The sequence below is a fragment of the Candoia aspera genome, chromosome 5 (assembly GCF_035149785.1).
Source record: "Candoia aspera isolate rCanAsp1 chromosome 5, rCanAsp1.hap2, whole genome shotgun sequence".
Lineage (NCBI taxonomy): Eukaryota > Metazoa > Chordata > Lepidosauria > Squamata > Boidae > Candoia > Candoia aspera.
Genome location: NC_086157.1, coordinates 93,797,909 through 93,817,437, shown reverse-complemented (window position 1 = coordinate 93,817,437; position 19,529 = coordinate 93,797,909). Strand labels below are relative to the sequence as shown.

Sequence of the window (19,529 nt, the reverse complement as noted above, 5' to 3'; positions counted from 1 at the left end):
CATTCCCACAACCCTCTGTTCACACAGGCATGTGTAGAGGATGCACAGTAACAACGTGCCCTGGATTCCAAGTCTTTACCTGATTTCAGTACAAAGCATAATTTGTTTTCTACCATTGTTACAGCTTTTCTGATAATTATGGTTGCTAAGAAAAACTTGAGGTAGAGGCAGAACTTTTACATACAATTGCCCAAGCAAGGGTTGCTCAACTGCATGAGAGAAACTAATAAATATAGTCCTGGTGGATCAGGGTATGACCCTCTTAGTCCAACGTTCATTCATTCTGCATTCTTTATTAAAACCTTATACTTTTTCTACCAGATCTTGTGACCCTGTTTGTTCTCATCAAGATACACCTTTTATTTTCTGAAAGCAGCTTTTCGACTTTTACAGCTTCTTGGACCCTACTAGAAAGCCATGCTGGCCTATTTCTGGATTGGTTGACCCTTTTTTCATCCTACAGTGCAGATACATGATTCTTGCTCAGCACTGTGACCTTCTATATTGTATTCTCTCTACACAACTATCATGAGGAGGATGGAGGGTTATGACCTTCATGGTGGCTTACTCCTTCTCTTTGCTTTTCAATTCCTGTAAGGAATATGGATCGTTGAACTTTATAGTTACTACATTCCATACTTAGCCTTTGTGAACATAAGGCAGCATACACGGTGGTCTTCCTTGTTATCCCCACAACCACCAGTGAGCTAAGTTGGCTGATAATTGTCCCAAGCCAGCCAGCTGCTCTATGGCTGAGAGGAGACTTGAATCTAGTTCTCCCCAGTTCCAACCCAACCCCTTACTAACTACATCACACTTGCTGTCTGAACCTACTGGTTTGCAAAAGAGAGATTGATGAATTAGTAGAGGTTGGAAAATTCCGATGTAAATAAAGAGAGACAAAAGCAGAGGTACTTCAAAGAGGTGGAGTGGGGGATTAACCCCACCAACTTAAATAAAATAATGGTCTTGAGAATTTTGAATGCAGGACACAGGCTAGTGGAGGGATTAGAAACGGCACATGACACAATCAATAATTTCCTTTTTATAATCTGCCATGTCGATAAAGCAAAGACAAGTTTTTTTAGTTGATTGACCCATGTGTTGACCTAGTTCAGATCACAGGGCAATTTGGGGCAAGGTAGCAGTGGGAAGAAATCTAAGACAAGATACTCAGTCAATGTTTGGTGGTCATAGAGCACATCTAAATTACATCCCTTGCACGGCATCCTATAGGCAATCCAAGGCAAAATCAAACTCGGGCCAGTCAATTATTGTGAAACTCTCGCAATTGAGCCATTGTGGAGCACTGAAAACTACAGCAACTCCATCCACAGGTCCAGTCATTATAGAAGCTTGAGAGCAGTAGCTGCTTGGTGTATTCTCTATTCAGCTGTTGTCATTCTGCCCGGGACAGTCCTCTTCATTGATGAGTAGCACAAAGTTCTCTTGGTGCCGGGTGATGTACATAAACCAGCTGGGGGAAAGGGACATAAGACATACTTAGTCAACTGAAAAGGTAAAATTACCATGAACTGCCATGCAAAAAGCCTAGAATCCTTTTCAGCAGGAAACAGACACAATTTTTCTTGTGTTGTAAGTTATTTTAGGAAGAAAATGTCCATTGTGACAATTTTAGATTAAGACTGAAGATGGCTCTACTTTTCTTTGAGCATTTGAGACAGTTTAATATGCTTTCACCAGGACAACAAATATATTGGAATATTTGGGGAAAAAAACCCCAAATACACAACAACAGTGGCCATTTAGAATATTATCGCGTATAGTTATTCTATTTGTTTTTGTTGTGTATGTTTTAGCTTACATTGTATTTTAGTATGTTTTATCATAAACTGCCCAGACAGCTTCAGTTATTGGGTGGTTTAAAAATATAAAATAAATACATAATTGAAAAAAAGCCTAAAATAACAGGCCTGCAGTGGTATCTCCAAGTTTTTCCCCACTTTCCTTTGCAAATATATAAACAGGCCATTTTCAAGACTATTTTGTCCAGATAAAATGCTAAACAAACAGAATGATAGTTTCAATCTATTTATTGCATATTTTATGGAACATATAAACAAATATGCCCAAGTATATAAGTCATCTGATCACAAAAAGGCAATCCACTATCACATGAACAGATGCTTTTCTTAATCTTCCTACTCCGTAACTATTGAAAATCAGATTCAAAGATCTCACACTTCCAGATTTTCAGAATCAACAGCAAATTTTAAGGGTGGATATTTGCAATGTAAATAGATGCCATATAGTATTCTATTTATGAAAAGAAACAATGGTATGATCAATGTCATGCAGAAATATTTCCCATGCTTTTATTGTTAGTTCTCATTCAATTTGATATCAGAGAATCTGCTTCTGAAATTTTGTTCAAAAAGAGGATTTAAGTAAAATGATGCAGTGTGATATTCTTTAATTTAGCTATGAGATGATTGGTGTGTGTGTATATCCTATTCTTCACTATATAATCATCTCTCCAGCAGTCTGCATCCTCCCTAGCTTCTTGTGCTTCAATTAAATCAAGAAGGAATTCTTCCCATAGGTATTTTTCAGATTGGGAAGCGTATGCAGCCAGGTTGGTACAGAATAATGGAAAGATGTATCACAGAAAACAACAGCCCTAGGGCAGCATCTTCTACCTTCTATAATAAACTAAAAAATACGACTCAGAATATGTGGAAGAAATCTCAAGTACTATGAGAATTGGATACAAAAGTAGACATCCCTTTTTCTAGGAAGATAACATTTCTGAGAAATTACAGGGCAGATTTCAGCACTACATAATGGATGACCCCTGCTTACCTCATTAAACTCAGTGGAATTATGCAGAAACCAGCTGATAAGAGAAATGTGAAGCCAGGAAACCATGCTACAGTCACTGCATAGAGGGTATTAAAAACAGCAACTGAAATGGTCCCGGTCACAACCTCTAAGCAGGCAATGCAAGCAAATAAAGCTCCTGTCAAAAAGAAAGAAAAATAAAACAGATTACAGAGATCCAGACATTTATGTAGGTATGCGTGACTACACTACTAGAAGGACGCTGACACAATGACAACGGAATGGCGTGACTGAATGACTTAGCGGTCTGCACATACCATCCAAGGCATTTCTCTGACAGTCAAACAAATGTCTGAACCACATCAGTTAGGCTACAAGAGTCAGACCCGATGATAAGCTGTCTATCCATCTGTCCTTCCTTGTAACACAGATTCTGTAACCTTGCAAAAAATGCACTACTGTATCTTTTCCCCAACCAACACTCTCCAAATAGGATGACACTATTATTTCTACAAGTATTGTGAGTTGTACTCTATGATTTCTGTAACGTGGTAGGCTGGTTCTCATATGCATCTTCAGCAGTATTAGGAGATCTGGAGCTGTCAGAGCAAGGGTGGGCAAACCTCTTCAGCTGGAGGGACACGCTTCTTCCTTTTGCCTGGCTGGGGGCCAGAAAAATTATGGCTGGTGACATCATAACATCACTGGAGCAAGGATAGAATTTTTGGACATTAAAAAAAGTTGGGGGGTCAAGGAGAGGAATTAATGCCTCTGGAAAATTTAAGGACTCCATTTTGCCCCTTAATCCTCACATACAGGGAAGATAAATCATTTTGATTTTGGAGGGGGAATCCAGATTTTAAAAGGATATGGTTTAAGTCTCTGCAAAATGCCCATTTTGCCTTATAAACCATTCCCCCCACCCAACACAATATATAATCCTATATAATCCTGCTCACACAAACTCTGGGACAGCATGTGCTACACATGGGGTGGGTTCCTTATCCTGCTGCTGTAGTGGTTAGCATGTCAGACTAGGTTCAAATCCCCACACCGCCAGGATTTTCACTGGGTCAGACCCTGTATCTCAGATTTATTTACCTCATAAGACTGCAGTAAAGGGAAAATGGAAAGGGAGTATACAATGCACATCTTGAAAAAATGCAACCAATAAACAAATCGGCTTTTGAGTTTATACGCAAATTAGCACTGCAACTTCTGCTAGGCAACTTAGTATTTGTAAGCTGGAGACTGACTTCACCCTCCCAGACTAGTATTACACCCTCAGATCACCCTTGTTATACCTTGGCAGATGGATACCATAAAGTTAAGCACAATAAAAGCATTGAGTTACACTTAGATACAAAATGTGCTTAAGTATGCATTTCAGACCGATCTCTGCTATTAAGCTAGCAGTGACTTTTTTTACTTTCTGAGTTATCTTCACAACTTGTTTAGTAGATAAGAGTCTAGTCTGGAGGATAGTTCATTTTCCTATAGAATCACCACAACATTTCAAAGATGGCTCACCAAGCTAAGCTGATAAAGACACTCGGTGCCATGGATTTGGGTATCCCATGGCAGAATGGGACTTATGTGTACCAAATGGAAATGGTGGTCTTAGTGCTTTAGTGATGGAACTAATTAAGATAACAATACAGTATACAACTCTTGCTTCAGGGAGAAAATGCAAACTGACATCTGCAATTAATTCTTTGGCAGCACTGACTCACCTTGCTCATTAGGAAGAACTATTTTGGACAACATGGATCGAATAACAGGAATGGGTATAAAAAGGAACATAGATGGCACTCTCACTGCAAAATAGAAGTCACACAAGTCAACAGTTTTTAAAATAACCACCCCAAATAGCTAATCAGTTTATACAAGCTCTAACTGTAGCAAATAACAGCCAAGGTATCTGGGTAACAACCATGGTAGCACCTTTCAGAAATCATCATGGATTTAATGCAGGCAAAAGATGCCCTCCCCCAAATACATTTTGCACTACTGCCATTTCCATTGGTCACTAAGCAGAGACATCCTTGACTGTAATTTAAAATCTGTAATTCCAAGCAGAATGAGAAGTATCTGTACATAGACAGATCTTTTTCTTGGTTAACAATAACCCACAAACACAGAGACAAGACCAGCAGATGTACCAAAAACCAGGAGTGAAATTAGTGGCATAATCTCGCCCCATCCTCCATGCAATTGTTCTGCACATTTGCTATTAACTGGTCATACCTGTTATTTATTTGCTGGCTGGAAATGTCCTTTGCAGACTGAGTTCAACATTAGTTTGGGGGGGGGACTAGATGTCTCAAGGTTTCCTCTTCACACAGAGAAGCCTTGCACTCATATCTCTACATGCATTTGTTTCCTTTCACACTTCTATTGTACACACACCAGCCTAGGAGATGGCCAAGGGAAGGTCCAGACACAGACTTGTGATGTCATGAATCTCAATATGGATATCATAAACAATTTGTTTGTCCACTTAGGAATTTTGTATAAGTGAGTAGCAACATATCTAATGTGCATCGCTTTCAGAAGAGATTACCTTGTCTGCACATATTTTAACTCTAGTATGTGGATGAACCTGAAGTAGCAAGGTACAGTTCCTGCACAGCAATGGAAAACAGGAATTCATTACATTCAGATTTTAAATGCAGTAGAGATTTGCAGGTGTTTCTGCTTCACCTGCTGTATCCAGTATTTGTCTTAATAATAACACCAGTCATGGTATAGGTGCAGTACAGCAAGGTAGAAAATGGGCAAAGATCATGAAATGTTTATATTTATTAATTTATATTTCAAATTTTGTCACTGCCCAAGTCACTCAAAGAGCAACTCTGGGTGGGTTACAATAAAACTAAAAATAAATACAGATTAAAATACAATAAAAACAGTACTTCTTAAATAAAAATATAAATGTAAAATATAAAATCCAAGATGGAGATATTAAAAGTTTTTAATTTAAATTCATGAATTCACGGGGGCCTCTTTAGGGTGCTATATGTTGAGTTATTAAATTAGTTACAATGTTCTCTTATTCAGAAGCTTTGTGGGAGAGTGGGCCAGGAAGAATGGGAAGTTATCACATTCCCTAAGCCAGCAAACTAGTAATGTTTCATTACTTGACTAGGTAACATCTTCAGTGTACTGATGATGTTACCTAGTCAGGTAATGAAATGTCTGCAAGCAAACAACCAAGCTCAGAGAGCACCAAGGACTCCACAGTCCATCCCTGAGCTACAGATGTTCTCTTCTGTTAGAAGGAAATCTGCCTAGTTACAGAAAATAACTAAAAGACAAGAAAAGAATAGACATAGGGTAACAGCCATTTGTAGCCCAGTATCTGCTTTGGGTCTCTTCTGGTTATGCAAATCAGTTTGGGGGCAGGAAATGGAAGATTCTGCTCTATTTCCCTGGGCCATAAAAACATGGCAAGTAGCTACAAGTTTGTGATTTGTCCTAAGGGAAAGGTCATTTCACATAATCTGTTAACTGCTAGCTTTCAGAGGGTGGGTTAAAATACTGCTATTTCAAGAAGGTCTTTTGGGATAATTTATATTAATTGTTGCCTCTAGTAGTTCTGCTGTTTGCTGTTGTTTTTATTGTAGTTTATATTTTACATTGCTGTTACATCGCCTTGCAGATCCTAAAGGGATGGAAATTGGAATATGAACCACAATCTTTCTAAAGGACTACAAATTTTATTCACTTACATTCTAAAGAGTCAGAGTGTAGAGCTTGTACCTTATATTCAGAAAGCCCCTGGTTCAATCCCTGGCATTTCCAATTAAAAAATTTGGGCAGCAGATGACAAGAAGGACCTATGTCTTGGACTAGTGCCATAAATAATGCAGAAAATATTAGGCACCACCAATTTTCTAATCACCTACATCAATGTTCTCAATCTTGGCAACTTTAAGATGGGTGAACTTCAACTCCCAGAATTCCACAGCCTGGAGAATTCTGGGAGTTGAAATTCATACATCTTAAAGTTGCCAAGATTGAGAAACACTGATCTACATCACCAGAATTTTTAGTATCATCTTTGAACTTAACCAGTCCAGTAATAAACTTACCCAAAAGCATCATCAATGTAGTCTTGGCAAAGGCGGCCATGATAGTTCCTCCAATATAAGAGAAGATTCCAATAAAAACAAGGTAGCTATTTCTCAGATACTGAGAAAGAAAAACAATCCCTAGGAAACCAGTCAGAGAGACTGAGGTAGACACCGCTGAGCCATATCCTATGTAAATGGCATTCCAACAGAGGGGAGCATTCAGTTCATACAGCACATAGAGACTAGTCCCTCCAAACATTGTGAAAAGGTAAGTCATGAACGTACAAAGCAGCAAGATGATTAAAATTCGCTTCTTACAGGTGGAGGATTTAAAGAGCATATATACTCCAGAAAGAGTTTCTTTAAGACCTTCCCGCCAAGATTGTGTCTGGAATGCCGAGACTCTCACTGTTTCATCCAAGCAAAATATGACATAGAAAATGTTGACCACGTGAAATAGAGAAATCATGGCAAACGTCCACATAAAGTCTATTTTTTTTAGAAAGTAACCTGAGACCAGTCCTCCCAATCCAGATGCGAATCCAAAGATCAAGTCGACCACAGCTATTCGGATGGTCTTTTGTTTCTGAGTCTCACAACAATCAACTACAAAGGAAAAGGCCCCTCCGAGAAAGGTAGCCAGGTCCCCAAACAGGCCACCAACCAAGGAGAAAACAAAGAAAAGGTAGAGGGGCAAAGACAAGTCTGACATCACACAGAGAAAGATGCTGCTGGCAAGATTCCCCACCAGAGGAAGGACCAAGGATATTTTGCGTCCATATCGGTCACCATTTGCTACTAGGACAAAGGCCACCAAGATGCTGAACACTGCCCCACAGAGGTCCGTTTTCATGACAAAGAGGGAGGCTTTTTCTTGGACTTCCTGAAAGAAGAAAAGAAATAAAATAAGAAAAGAGAGAAATCAATCAATGCATATATTATCATTCAACTTCTGGCTTCACCTATAAATAGGAGCTCTGGTTTACCACAACACTTTGCATATAGAAACCAGCAATCAAAGATACCATGACATATTCCAAAGCCACTGTTATGATAGTTAAATAGCAAAGTCATTAAAAAGAGCCTTGCAATGATATACAAGGTTTATGTGGCTAATTTTTTTTATACTGGGCTCCAGGTTATACAGTACATGAAATATTAGTTGACAGTATATTGGTATCGAATGTACCAATCCTGGATATATAAGTAGTGTGTCTGATGTGTAAACAAACTATGGGATCAGCAGGCTTTGAAATACAATAGACACTCATTGTGACATTATCCAAAGTGCTCAAGTGACTAGTGCTCAATTTTCTTAACACCTTGTAGTGGCAATGCAGACGACCATTGTTATCTCGAGGAGTTAATGACGTATGTTCATTTTCTCCCTCACACAAAGAAGATCAGAGTTTATGTTGAGTTATGCTGATGTTTAATTGGCTTGTTTTTATTTCTGCTTGGCATGAGAAGGGGGGAGATAAAACCACAAGACTGAAAGTTTGTAAGTCCACTCCTCCAACAGCCCTCCAGGACATATCTTTGTTTGGAATGGGGAGAGAGATAAGAGAAAAACCCCATATTGCTTTGTTAAGATCTGTAAAACTTCCCAGGCTCTTGGATGATGTCACAGACAGGTGTTTTTGGGCCTTGGGAAGCTTCCTAATCAAGGTCAGATCTCATAGCCTGCAACCATGGAAACATGGTCATGAGGTTTGAGGGCCAGACTTGGATAAAACCCTTGGAACTGTTTTGGAGTTTGGGAGCTTCTGTACAGATCCAGTGCACTGGGTGCTGTAGAACAATTGCCACCCTAGGGGCGCCTTGGCTAGGAGGGTCCTGGCAACATAAAAGGGATTGGGTATCAACTTGCTTGGTATGTATGATTTCTTTCTGTATTCTATGCTTTTTATACTTTTGTTTAATCTGCTTAAACTGTGTTTCTGTTTAACTCTGTTTGCTTAAGTTAATAAAGTAAATAATAAAGCCTTCTTTATCCACTGGTGGGCTTATTGTCTCTGGATCTAAAAGAACCAATTGCCTGAGCATCTGATCACTGCTTAGACACTTGGCAGAACATACCTGAACAGGTTTGAATCAAGTATGTGATATTCTATTATCAACTTTATCTGGCTGAAATACTCTGAAACCCCTAAAATATTCCATTTCCCTTTAAGAGGGGGGGATGTTTTTAGTGTTCACTATGCCCTAAGCAATTTGAACAAAACAGCCAGAGCAACTGGAATATAGAAATATTTCTTTAATGCCAGCACACTGTTCCAAATTCAAATTAGAAACACAGATCATTGCCTTATACCAAGAGATTAGGATAGCTCAGAACTATCCTAGCTCAGGGTAGGATTAGGATAGCTCAGAACTACTTTTTAAACTCTTGGAAAACTAGTCAGCCTACACTGACTAGAAGAGTTTTCCAAGAGTTTAAAAAGTAGTCTTCCCCATCTTTATCTCGACATGTCAGAGACTTTGGATCTTCTGGATGCAAAAGGATGAACTATTTTGGTAAAATCCAGCCCTGGAGCTAGAGTTGTGCTGGCAATGCAAACTATGGCTAAGAAAGCTTAAGCCAAATAAAAAGATTAACAAGGCCACGAAAATGATGATCTGAGAACTTGGAGGAAGGTGAAAACATAATGGCAAGAACAAAGGTTTAAGGTTTTCTACTACTGTTATTTTTAGCATAATATTTTTCTCTTCCTATATTTAATCAGCTCAATATGGCCTCCATCCTTTCTCTGGATAAGATCATGGCACGGCAATGATTGTATGTGGGGGAAGGCAGACGAAGACACATCAGACAGACAAACTCCTGAATCTCAGCTAATATAAACTGAGCTAGCTTAACTTGGCATGCCATTTAGAGGAAAGTCAGTTGTTTGAAATGTATTAGTTATGGAAATCAGTGGGATTTAGGCATGACTAACTTGGTCTGGGACAACATCCAATGAAGTTTTCACATCTGCATATCAACCTTCACCAAACTGGTATCCTTTAATGGACTGGCGCAGCAACTCCTTCCTGGCAGCATGGCTAGCAATTCTGAGAGCTGAAATCTGGACAAGTCTGGAAATACTGGGTTTGGAAGCTGTATGTAAAAGACTCCCCTGAGCCAGCTTGACTTCTGGTGACTACCTGGACACATCGCTATAGTTTATTTGGCAGCGATATGGCAGTAGGCTTCTGAAATAGTGCAAAAAAGTGCAGAAGTATTTAAAAGGGGAGGAATTACCCCCAATTTATATAAGATTCTGAAATGATCTTGAGAATTCTGACTGCAGGCTAATGGAGGGATTAGAAAGGACACATTAACGTCTGAATTGACCGATTCCAGGAAGGTGCTGCTTTTGTTTTTATTTTGATTTCCAGACTACTCTACAGCCCTCAGATTTGCTGGGGGCCTCCCATCCAAGTAATAACCATGTCTGACCCTGCATATTTTTTTTTTCCAGATAACCAAAGTGAACTAGGTGAAGAGGTGCTTCTTCAGGCGTACTGCACAAGTGAAGCCCTCTTCTCTAAAGCGTTAAAGCCACTGCCTCTCCCAAAAGGCTTTGTGTGGCTTCTTCAAAGGCTTCTGTTCTATTTGTAGCCCTTTGCTTCACTGGCAAGCCCAGCATACAGTACATGTTGTGGGTTATGCACCCCTGCAAGCATAGTGGCTGTGCTGCACTGCCCAAGGATGTGGCAGCTTTAACCCTTTGAGGAAGGGTGTTTGGCATATACAATGCCTTTTGCAAAATGCCCTTTTTGAATGCTTTGCCCAGTCCGGCTGCAAATGCTTTAAGACAGGGCTGAAAAAGTGACAGGGCTGAAAAAGTGACTTTGAAATATCTGTCTTGTTTAAAATTCATCTATTTTGTAACTGTATCACATAAGAAATTTAATAAGAAACGACCTTAAAAATGCACCATCAGAGCCAATGAAACCTTACTGATTTTCAACATCCAAATGGCTATTAAGTAGTAATGTGAAAATGAAATCCTCTCTAGGTCATGGTGGTACTGTAAAAAATAAATCAACCCTGAGAGGCAAAACAAGAGGCAATAAAGAGAACTCTGATTGCAATTTCTATACTTAAGGACTGCAGCTAGGCTGACAGAGCAAAATGTTCTCACTATACATTGAGCCCCAATTAATTTAAAGAGTCAGTCCAACAATTAAGAAACCTGATATTGTAATGGGATGTGGGAATGGCCTTGGGAGACAGGAGGAAGAGCCACAGACAAGACAATGGTCAGATAAGCAGCGTAGCCTGCAGAAGGAATGGGGGTGTAGCAAATGTCTCAGAAGGGACTCTCCCTAGTTTCTTGGGCTGTAAAGGTGATGTGGGAGAAATATACTTTCAGACTTGCAAGAATCTGTTAATGTAACCTTACAATAAAGTGGAATTAGTTCATCTGGGTGTGCTTCCTGTCTGGACTATCTCATAAGGGTGAAATCAGTCTTGCAAGTCTGAAAGTATATTTCTCCTCCCTCACTTTTACAGCCCAAGAAACTACGGAGAATCCCTTCTGAGACATTTGCCATTCCCATATTTCTTCTGAGGGCTCAGCTGCCTCTTATCCAACCATTCCCTAGCTGTCTCTCTTCCCCCATCTCCCAAGATCATTCCCACATACTATTACAGATATATTCTGACCTTCTTTTTAATCAAGCATAAGTTCAACAGCACAAAAAAATGGTGAATAAGCCACAATGGGTGGGTCTATACCCAAATTTAAGCCCTTGCCACGATCTACCAAAACCCAGCTCTCACATGCTATTCATATTTACATTCAGACACAGTATGAAAGCAGCTCTCATGTTTTCAAACAGGAAATACAAGGTATTGACCCTGTGACTTTTTGCATTCAAAGAAGGTCCTACCATTCTGCTCACTGCCTAAAATCTTCTACAAAAGGTCTTCCAATAGTATCAGTTACCAGGAGTACCAGTTCTGCCTGCATAATTCTAGATGTCCACCAGGTCATCTTGAGATACAGAAAACTCAGTCCTACTTCTCATCTAGTGGTAATCCAGATTTTTGCAACCCAGAACTGATTGCTCTATGATGACACATATCTACAATCTTTTAGATATCTACTCAGATGTAACACCCATTGAGTTAAATGGTGCTTTAACCCAGATAATTGGAAATAGGATCCCAATTATCTAGAAATAATCCTCATAGAACTCAACATGATTTAATATTCAGTATCCAGGTGTACAAGTCTATCATTAACTCTGCTTAACTTCGGAGCACACCCAGTGCATAATCTGACCTTACCTTCTGCTTCAAGTAGGTTGGATTGCTTTGATTTACTTCACAGTGAGAAACATTGTCTTGAACTATGAAGGTAGAGTTGATAGTTTCTTCCCAGATCCTCTTGTACACATACTGCTGCTTCAGAGGGGAGGTCACAGCATAGGCAAAAATATATAAGGAAATGGCAGGCTCTAGTAACAATGTTTTCTTCATCCTTGAGGTTTTGCTTTAATTATAATTCAGGGAGAAAATAACAAGTTAGCTTTTTTAGAGGAAGAGAATTCATGCATACCTTACGGTTCCTTAACAGATCATTAATCAAATGATGGAAAACATGGCAGGTGACCCTATTTTGTGTTTCTAAATTCAAAGGGGTGTGGCCCATTGGCAAGCCATGATAATTGATGCAAAAGCCATGCTTACCTGATATCTTTATACATAAGCTTTTCTACCAAAGACATCTGAGACACATTTAGCATACTTTAAGCAAATTTTAATTTCTACTGGACTATTTTCATTTTCAGCTTTTCTGCCATTAGAAGCCTGTTAGCTGTAGTGAAGCTCAAAAAAAAAGAAGCTTATTAAAAATATTTAACAGCATTTTACAGTAAACCAGTCTCTCTCAACCTTGGCCACTTTGAGATGTGTGGACTTCAACTCTTAGAATTCCCCAGCCAGCCACGTTGATTTGGGAATTCTGGGAGTTGAAGTCCACACATCTCAAAGTGGCCAAGGCTGAGAGACACTGCAGTAAGCAGTGAAATATGGGCTTATTCAGCGTGCCCTACTGAATAGGGTTTATTCAATGTGCTCTACTGAACAAGTTCCATAATCTTTCCATAAGCATCTTTACACTCTCTGGAGAAGAGTGTGTCGCATTCTCACTTTTAATTCCTAGGAAATCCTGCTGAATTTACAAGATTGTTTTTTAAAAATACTGGAGCATAACTTTAGAAAAATGGGAGTGTAGCGGCAGTGGTGAGGAGATAGAATGAAAAGGCTGGAGGTCTCAATCCTCCTCTCCCAGAAGCCCTACCACTACCACTCTCACTTTCACCAGCCAAGTTTTAGGGAGCCCTCCATCTAGCATACCCTAGTCCTAGGGCTGGAAAGATATAGAGCTCCTACATCCAGAAATTTTAAGAAGAAAGATTATATGCCATCAAGTTGTTGTCACCTCCCTGTCCCTAACCTGGTCTTTCAGGTCTTCCAACAGGTAAAGAGAGAGAGAGAAATAAGTGCTGCAGCCCCCAGCACCCTTAAAACAATGTGACACCTCATGAATAACACTAATAATTTCAGTGGGCTTAGGCTTGGGGAAGAAAAAGGTGTACCACTTTATTTTTAACAATGAAATTTAATCTATGTATTACAAGGGTTCTCACGCTTTATACTTCCACAACTGCCCACTGGGGCTTGTGCAATGCTCCCATACTTCCTGCGCAAGGCTGATCAGGTTTTTAAAAAAATGTATGATGACCCCTCTAAGTTGCTTGGGACTACCTGGAGGCCCAGATCCATAGTTTCAAACCCCCCCAGTTTAGATGAAGAGCCACAATATGCATGCCTATGTAGCCAAAAGCGAATATGTTCCTCTTAATCTCACCCCAAATCATCAGTTCCCCCTTCCTCCTGACATGAAGTTTTGTTCTTCTTGTTTACAGCAACATATGGCAGGGATAACAGAGTACTAAAAACTGTTCTCTGTTGCTCCCATCTTGCAAAATAAACGTTCAGACTTTGTATGATAGAACTAAGGAACGTGCTACACGGATGTGGTCTTTTATTGACAGAGAAGCTGTGTAACGAACTTTAAGATGAAGGCGGTTCAGCTTGTGGTTACACAGAGCAATTGTAGCTGGCATACTTTCATTACAAAACCACAGTGTTATAGCACTATTATAAAATATGGTTTATGATCAAGTTAACACAACTGTTTTTCGGTTTATAAAATGTAGGATTTTGAGTTTGCTGTACAGCAGAGATGAAAAGTACTGATGGTTTGAGCCCCATCTTCAGTTTCACACAAACAGCCAATCAGTAAGTGCAAACTCATCTTGCCTTCCTCACCCTATACTGTTTAAGAAGAGCGGTGAAAATATTTTTGGAGAGGCAGATTTTTAATGGCAGACAGCTACCTATATGGATATTGTGGTAGGAATGTTATGCTGCTAGATTCTTGATTTGTTATAATATTGAAAGCCTAGAGCCTGGTAAATCAAGCAGTGTACAAATCATTAAAATACATTAATCAATACATTAATTAATTAATGCATTTTAATAGGCCTCTTCTGCTTCAGCAGAAATTGCTTTTAATGGTGCAATGCTTTTGAAAATGAAAATTCTACCTACAATAGCTCTGATTACTGGCATGATTCTCACAATATATTGGCAATGTGGGAAATGTTTGTGAAAGATTTGACAAAAATGAACAGGCATGATATTTGATTATTTGACAGAGACTGGTCTTCAAAGGTGTATTATCTGATGTGAACTAGGCAGGTTTTCCTGGAGTGGGCAGGTACAAAATTGATCAATGGATAAGTAACATCCACAATTATTAGTTTAGGCACATTTTTTTTCAGAGGCACATTGACCAGAATGAAACTTTAGGCCCAAAACCACAATACCATGACACCTTGTTGGGCAGAGGTAAGCAGGAAAGATGGTAAGGTTTTTGGGTAAGATTTTGATTCCCAATTATTTAATAAAAGCAGCAATAACTTATATCACAGAAATTGGGAGTAACCCGGTTTGGGATTCTGAGTAGCGTAACTGTGCCTTCAGTTTTGGTAGTGACAAATTCCTTAGCCCTGAATTTTTAATCCTAAATATACTTCTGGGTGCTTGTCTCCAATTAATAGATTTGGGGATCCTAACAAAATTGTAAAATTATTCTATATTTGAAGATCTCCCTATGCCATGCTTTTGATGTTTACTGAGAGTATTTCTCTTTCCTCAAGCCTTCACCTGATATTTAATATTGTATTATTTTCTATACTGCTTAGGAATAATTGTATTAATGAGCAACTGAAAAATATTTTAAAATAATAAATAAGCACAAGTCTGACTTTTGTCCACCACAGCAGTAGCATTTTCTAGGAGAGCAGCACATGATGTATTGCGCAAAGCAATGCAAATGCTGGATCCTTAGTAATTGCATATCAAAATGTTCTGGACTGTGGAGAGCAGTTTCTTCAAAAACATTTATTCCAGAAGGTTTGGAAAAGACTTTTTCTTTCACAGGTTTGTCCTGTGAAAGAGTTCTTTCTTGACAAACATGAATAAGGGCAATACTGTAAAGCGGAATTTCCTTGCTGGCTGGGAAATTCTGGGAGTTGAAGTGCACTCATCTTAAGGTTGCCAAGGTTGAGAAACTCCGAGGTAGATACACAATTCTCAATCTTCACAAGACACTGGAGCTTTATCTCGTTTATGGCTCTTACACAACAGTTTTAAGTTTGAAGAGGCATAAAATGAGCCACAGTCTGTGAAAGGAAAGCAGTAGCCACTGAACCTGAAATAACCTTACAACAATCCCTTGCAACGCCAGCGATTTCGGTTGTCAGATCCCAAAATTCTGCTGCGTAAGACATATGAGTCTAAGGCCCTTCCCCCACAATCTGCGTCTCCTCCAACAGCTGGGCTGGCTGGGGAGCACGGTTGTTGTGGTCTAACGCATTTGAACAGCACCGGATTTGGGAAAGCTAAGCGAAGATACCGCCCCCTCCCCCGCATATGGCCGCATACACATGGGAACAACAGATCCAGAACTGCAGGGCAAGGGTTAAATTAAAATCCAGGTCCATGCATGAGCGCAGCCGTAGTTACTTAGTTGGCGGAAAAATGAAAGGGAAAATGTGGCTAAAGAAACGCTCGGTTTCATGCATTTCCCTGAGGCGTACAACCATCCAGTGTTTTTAGCATGCATACGTTGGCAAACCCTTATAATGCCGGGGCGGCCAGAAGTCAGCACAGGACAGCCAGGAGGCAAATCTGCATGGCAATTGTCCCGCGGTCCTCCTTTCCACCCCTCGCCGCTCACCTCCGAATGAGCGATTCCAAGCGCTTTCACGCAGTTCAACGAAGTCCGAGAGATCGCGAGCCGAGAGAGGATGCACCTCGCTCGCCCCTCGGCAGCGAAAGAGAGCTGTTGTGCCCGGCGAACAGCAGGTTTCCAGCAGGTTTTTCCTCCTAGGATGGTTCCGTGGGTCACCGCTAGGGGAGCTGGGGGCGAGGAGCGCAGCGATTGCTGCACTCGGATGTCACTCCACCAGCAGACGGGGCCGCCCCTCCGGCCGAACCTTTCGACGCGTGACGCAGAGTCTCGGCTTGAGGTGCGGAGGCTCAGGCGCTGTGGCTGCGCCTGCCTCCGTCCCCGCTCGGTTCGCGGCAGGAAAGAGGGTCGAGAGAGCGCGCGCCCTAACGCAGCACTCCCCAACCTGCCCCCGCCGCGGCGATCCTGAGTGGGCGTTATGGGAGTTCTAGTCCAGCGATTTGGGAAGCTGCTGCAGACGAGCGCAGCTTTGCATGGGTTCGGTCTGGCATTCACACCTTGCACTAAGATTTTATTTATTGCTGTATTTCCCGTCATTTATATGAAATGATAGACTATCAGCGATTTGGGCTTAGACTGATGTGTGCTTTCAATGACAATGCTCTATAAATCCTGGATGCTGAGACTGTGTGCAAGGTAAACGCAAACACTGTGGTTTATAAACTGTGCTTTACAGTTGGCATTATGTGTGAACCCAGCCATTATCACTTATTCAGCGGTATGTATGGATTGGTCTGTTAGTCTCTGTACAAGCTGCAGTCGACTGGGTTGACACATCACCCTGTCAAAACAAGATAATTTCATGCTTAGCATGATGGTTGAAGACAGCCTTAATTTTATTGGTGATTTCTCCCCTTAGGAATCCAGCAACAGCCTCTGCACCAGATCATCTTCTGCTGTTGCTCCCACACGGAGGTCATGACAGTAAACTCTCGAGGTAACCAGAATATGGATGGCTCTTGCTAAGATCTTGTTTTATGAAAAAGGTTGCAGCTGGCATACCAATGGACTAACTGATAAAAGTTATACTGACCAAATTTGAAAGGCTTATAACACAAAGCTGCTGAACACCTGTTGGGGCTTGTTTATATATTATTAGTGAAATATGATTCAGAAATTGAGAAAGTCAAGGAGTGTGTGATTAAATAGCTGGGAAATGAAGTATCTTGGTGTACAGTAGTCAGTGGGGATGAAGCAGCTCAGGATCCATCAGCTTCAAAACTGCCTCCAACCTGTTTTGGAATAACTCATTAATAGACAAATGTAAAAACAGAGAACAAATAATGAACTCCAGACAATGTGAAAGCTAAATATCCAGCAGTAATGATTATTCAGATATTGAAGATTAAAAGCTTGCCAGAAAGAGGAAAGAGTTTATCATTTCTATTATGGTGTCCAATTATGGGACCGTTCTTAAGATGTTGGACTTAATATAGGCTGAGGTTCAGATCTTAGGCTGTAAGAGTTCGTTATGTCAGGGTTCCTCAACCCTGGCAACTCTAAGTTGTGCGGACTTCAACGCCCAGAAGTCTGGCTGGGGAATTCTGGGAGTTGAAGTCCGCACAGCTTAGAGTTGCCAAGGTTGAGGAACCCTGCCTTATGTGATTTTGGGGGGTTCCTCTCCAACAGAGGTTTCACATTGTTTGTATTGTGAGTTTTAGGCCTCCCTTAGGCATGAAAGCCAGCTGCATGACTTTGGGCCAGTCATTCTCTCTCAGCCCAACCCACTTCACAGGGTTCTTGTTGTGGGGAAATGAGGAGGAGGAAGGAGTGTTAAGTATGTTCACCACCTTGAGATAGATAGAGGTGGGATAAACAGTAATTGTTGTTGTTGTTGTTGTTATGGAAAGTAATTGGAAGAAGGATCCTTATGTTTACTGCTTTTTTTCTGAGGAGAGGTGGGATATAAATCTAAATAGCAGCAAAAACAGCAACAACAACAAAGTTGTCTGTTGAAAGGTAGATCCAGGTTAATGGAACTTTCATCAGTCACCAGGAATGTATTTTAATAGCTGAACTAATGGAGCTCCCTGTTAGCAGAGGAGGAGGGAGAGCTGCTTCATCTTTAAACCTTAAGGAAGCCAACAGAGCTTTTACATCTTTAACACTGTTGTTTGCCACTATGGGTGCTTTTTTTAATAGAAAAAAGAATTATGTAAAAAGATCTGTGTGAAAATAGCTCTCAAAATAACCTGAACAATATGTAATTCAAGAGGATTTACAGAACAAATACCTTTACTCAGAAATGCCCCTGAGTTCAGGTAGGTTAATACCCAGGTAACAGTACAGAATTACAAACTAAGCTCTTTTTTAAACTGCACAAAGTCCAGTCAATTGTTTCTGTAGGCATTTTAGAAAACTAGAGACAAACCTATTTGATTGTTCTTGCTTTTTTTAAGTGAGCAAAATATATTACAACAAACTCTGTTTGGTGTTGAAATTAGGTTTATGAGCTTTGGTGATTATTTTTTCTCCTATTTGTGTTCTTTGCAGATTGTCTGGTTTTATGCAACTTGGAAAGTTCCTCTAAATTAGGAACAGATCAACAGTATCTTCTGTCAGTCAGAACCTTACTTGTCCTTTATAGTTTTCTGCAGGATACCTTTTTAAATTGCTCTGCTATGATTTTAGCAGCACTATATTTTTCTCTCCTTTGCCACTGAATATTTTTACCTATGACAACTTAAACTGAAAAGGGAATTATACATTTTCTCTTTTCCTTTTTTTTAATAAATAAATTTTATTTATTGCTTCTAAGATTGATTTCTCTCAAAAGGAGGGAGGGCTACTTTCCCTAATCACGTACCTCAAGGGTGTGAGGCTCAGAAGGTGGCACTACAGAATTGATTTATATTGCCTTTTTGGTTTTTTTTGCTATTTGCCAGTAAGCCAAAGAGGCTGTGGGATCAGTATCTGTCTCACATGTCAGTATTAGCATAGAGGGCACTTGTTGTTGTTTATTCGTTTAGTCGCTTCCGACTCTTCGTGACTTCATGGACCAGCCCACGCCAGAGCTTCCTGTCAGTCGTCAACACCCCCAGCTCCCCCAGGGACGAGTCCGTCACCTCTAGAATATCATCCATCCATCTTGCCCTTGGTCGGCCCCTCTTCCTTTTGCCTTCCACTCTCCCTAGCATCAGCATCTTCTCCAGGGTGTCCTGTCTTCTCATTATGTGGCCAAAGTATTTCAGTTTTGCCTTTAATATCATTCCCTCAAGTGAGCAGTCTGGCTTTATTTCCTGGAGGATGGACTGGTTTGATCTTCTTGCAGTCCAAGGCACTCTCAGAATTTTCCTCCAACACCACAGTTCAAAAGCATCGATCTTCCTTCGCT

The 19,529-nt window shown here is 40.3% G+C and overlaps 1 protein-coding gene across 1 annotated transcript; it reads right to left on the bottom strand.

Moving 5' to 3' along the window:
• Nucleotides 1–1,212: 1,212 nt before the first annotated feature.
• Nucleotides 1,213–12,372, bottom strand: SLC46A3 (solute carrier family 46 member 3). The gene is made up of 5 exons (XM_063305726.1): nt 12,160–12,372; nt 6,897–7,761; nt 4,536–4,619; nt 2,824–2,980; nt 1,213–1,477 (listed from the first exon to the last, which is right to left on the bottom strand). Exons 1-5 carry the CDS (start codon nt 12,349–12,351, stop codon nt 1,390–1,392), a joined length of 1,386 nt encoding a protein of 461 aa, XP_063161796.1. The 5' UTR covers nt 12,352–12,372; the 3' UTR covers nt 1,213–1,389.
• Nucleotides 12,373–19,529: the final 7,157 nt, after the last annotated feature.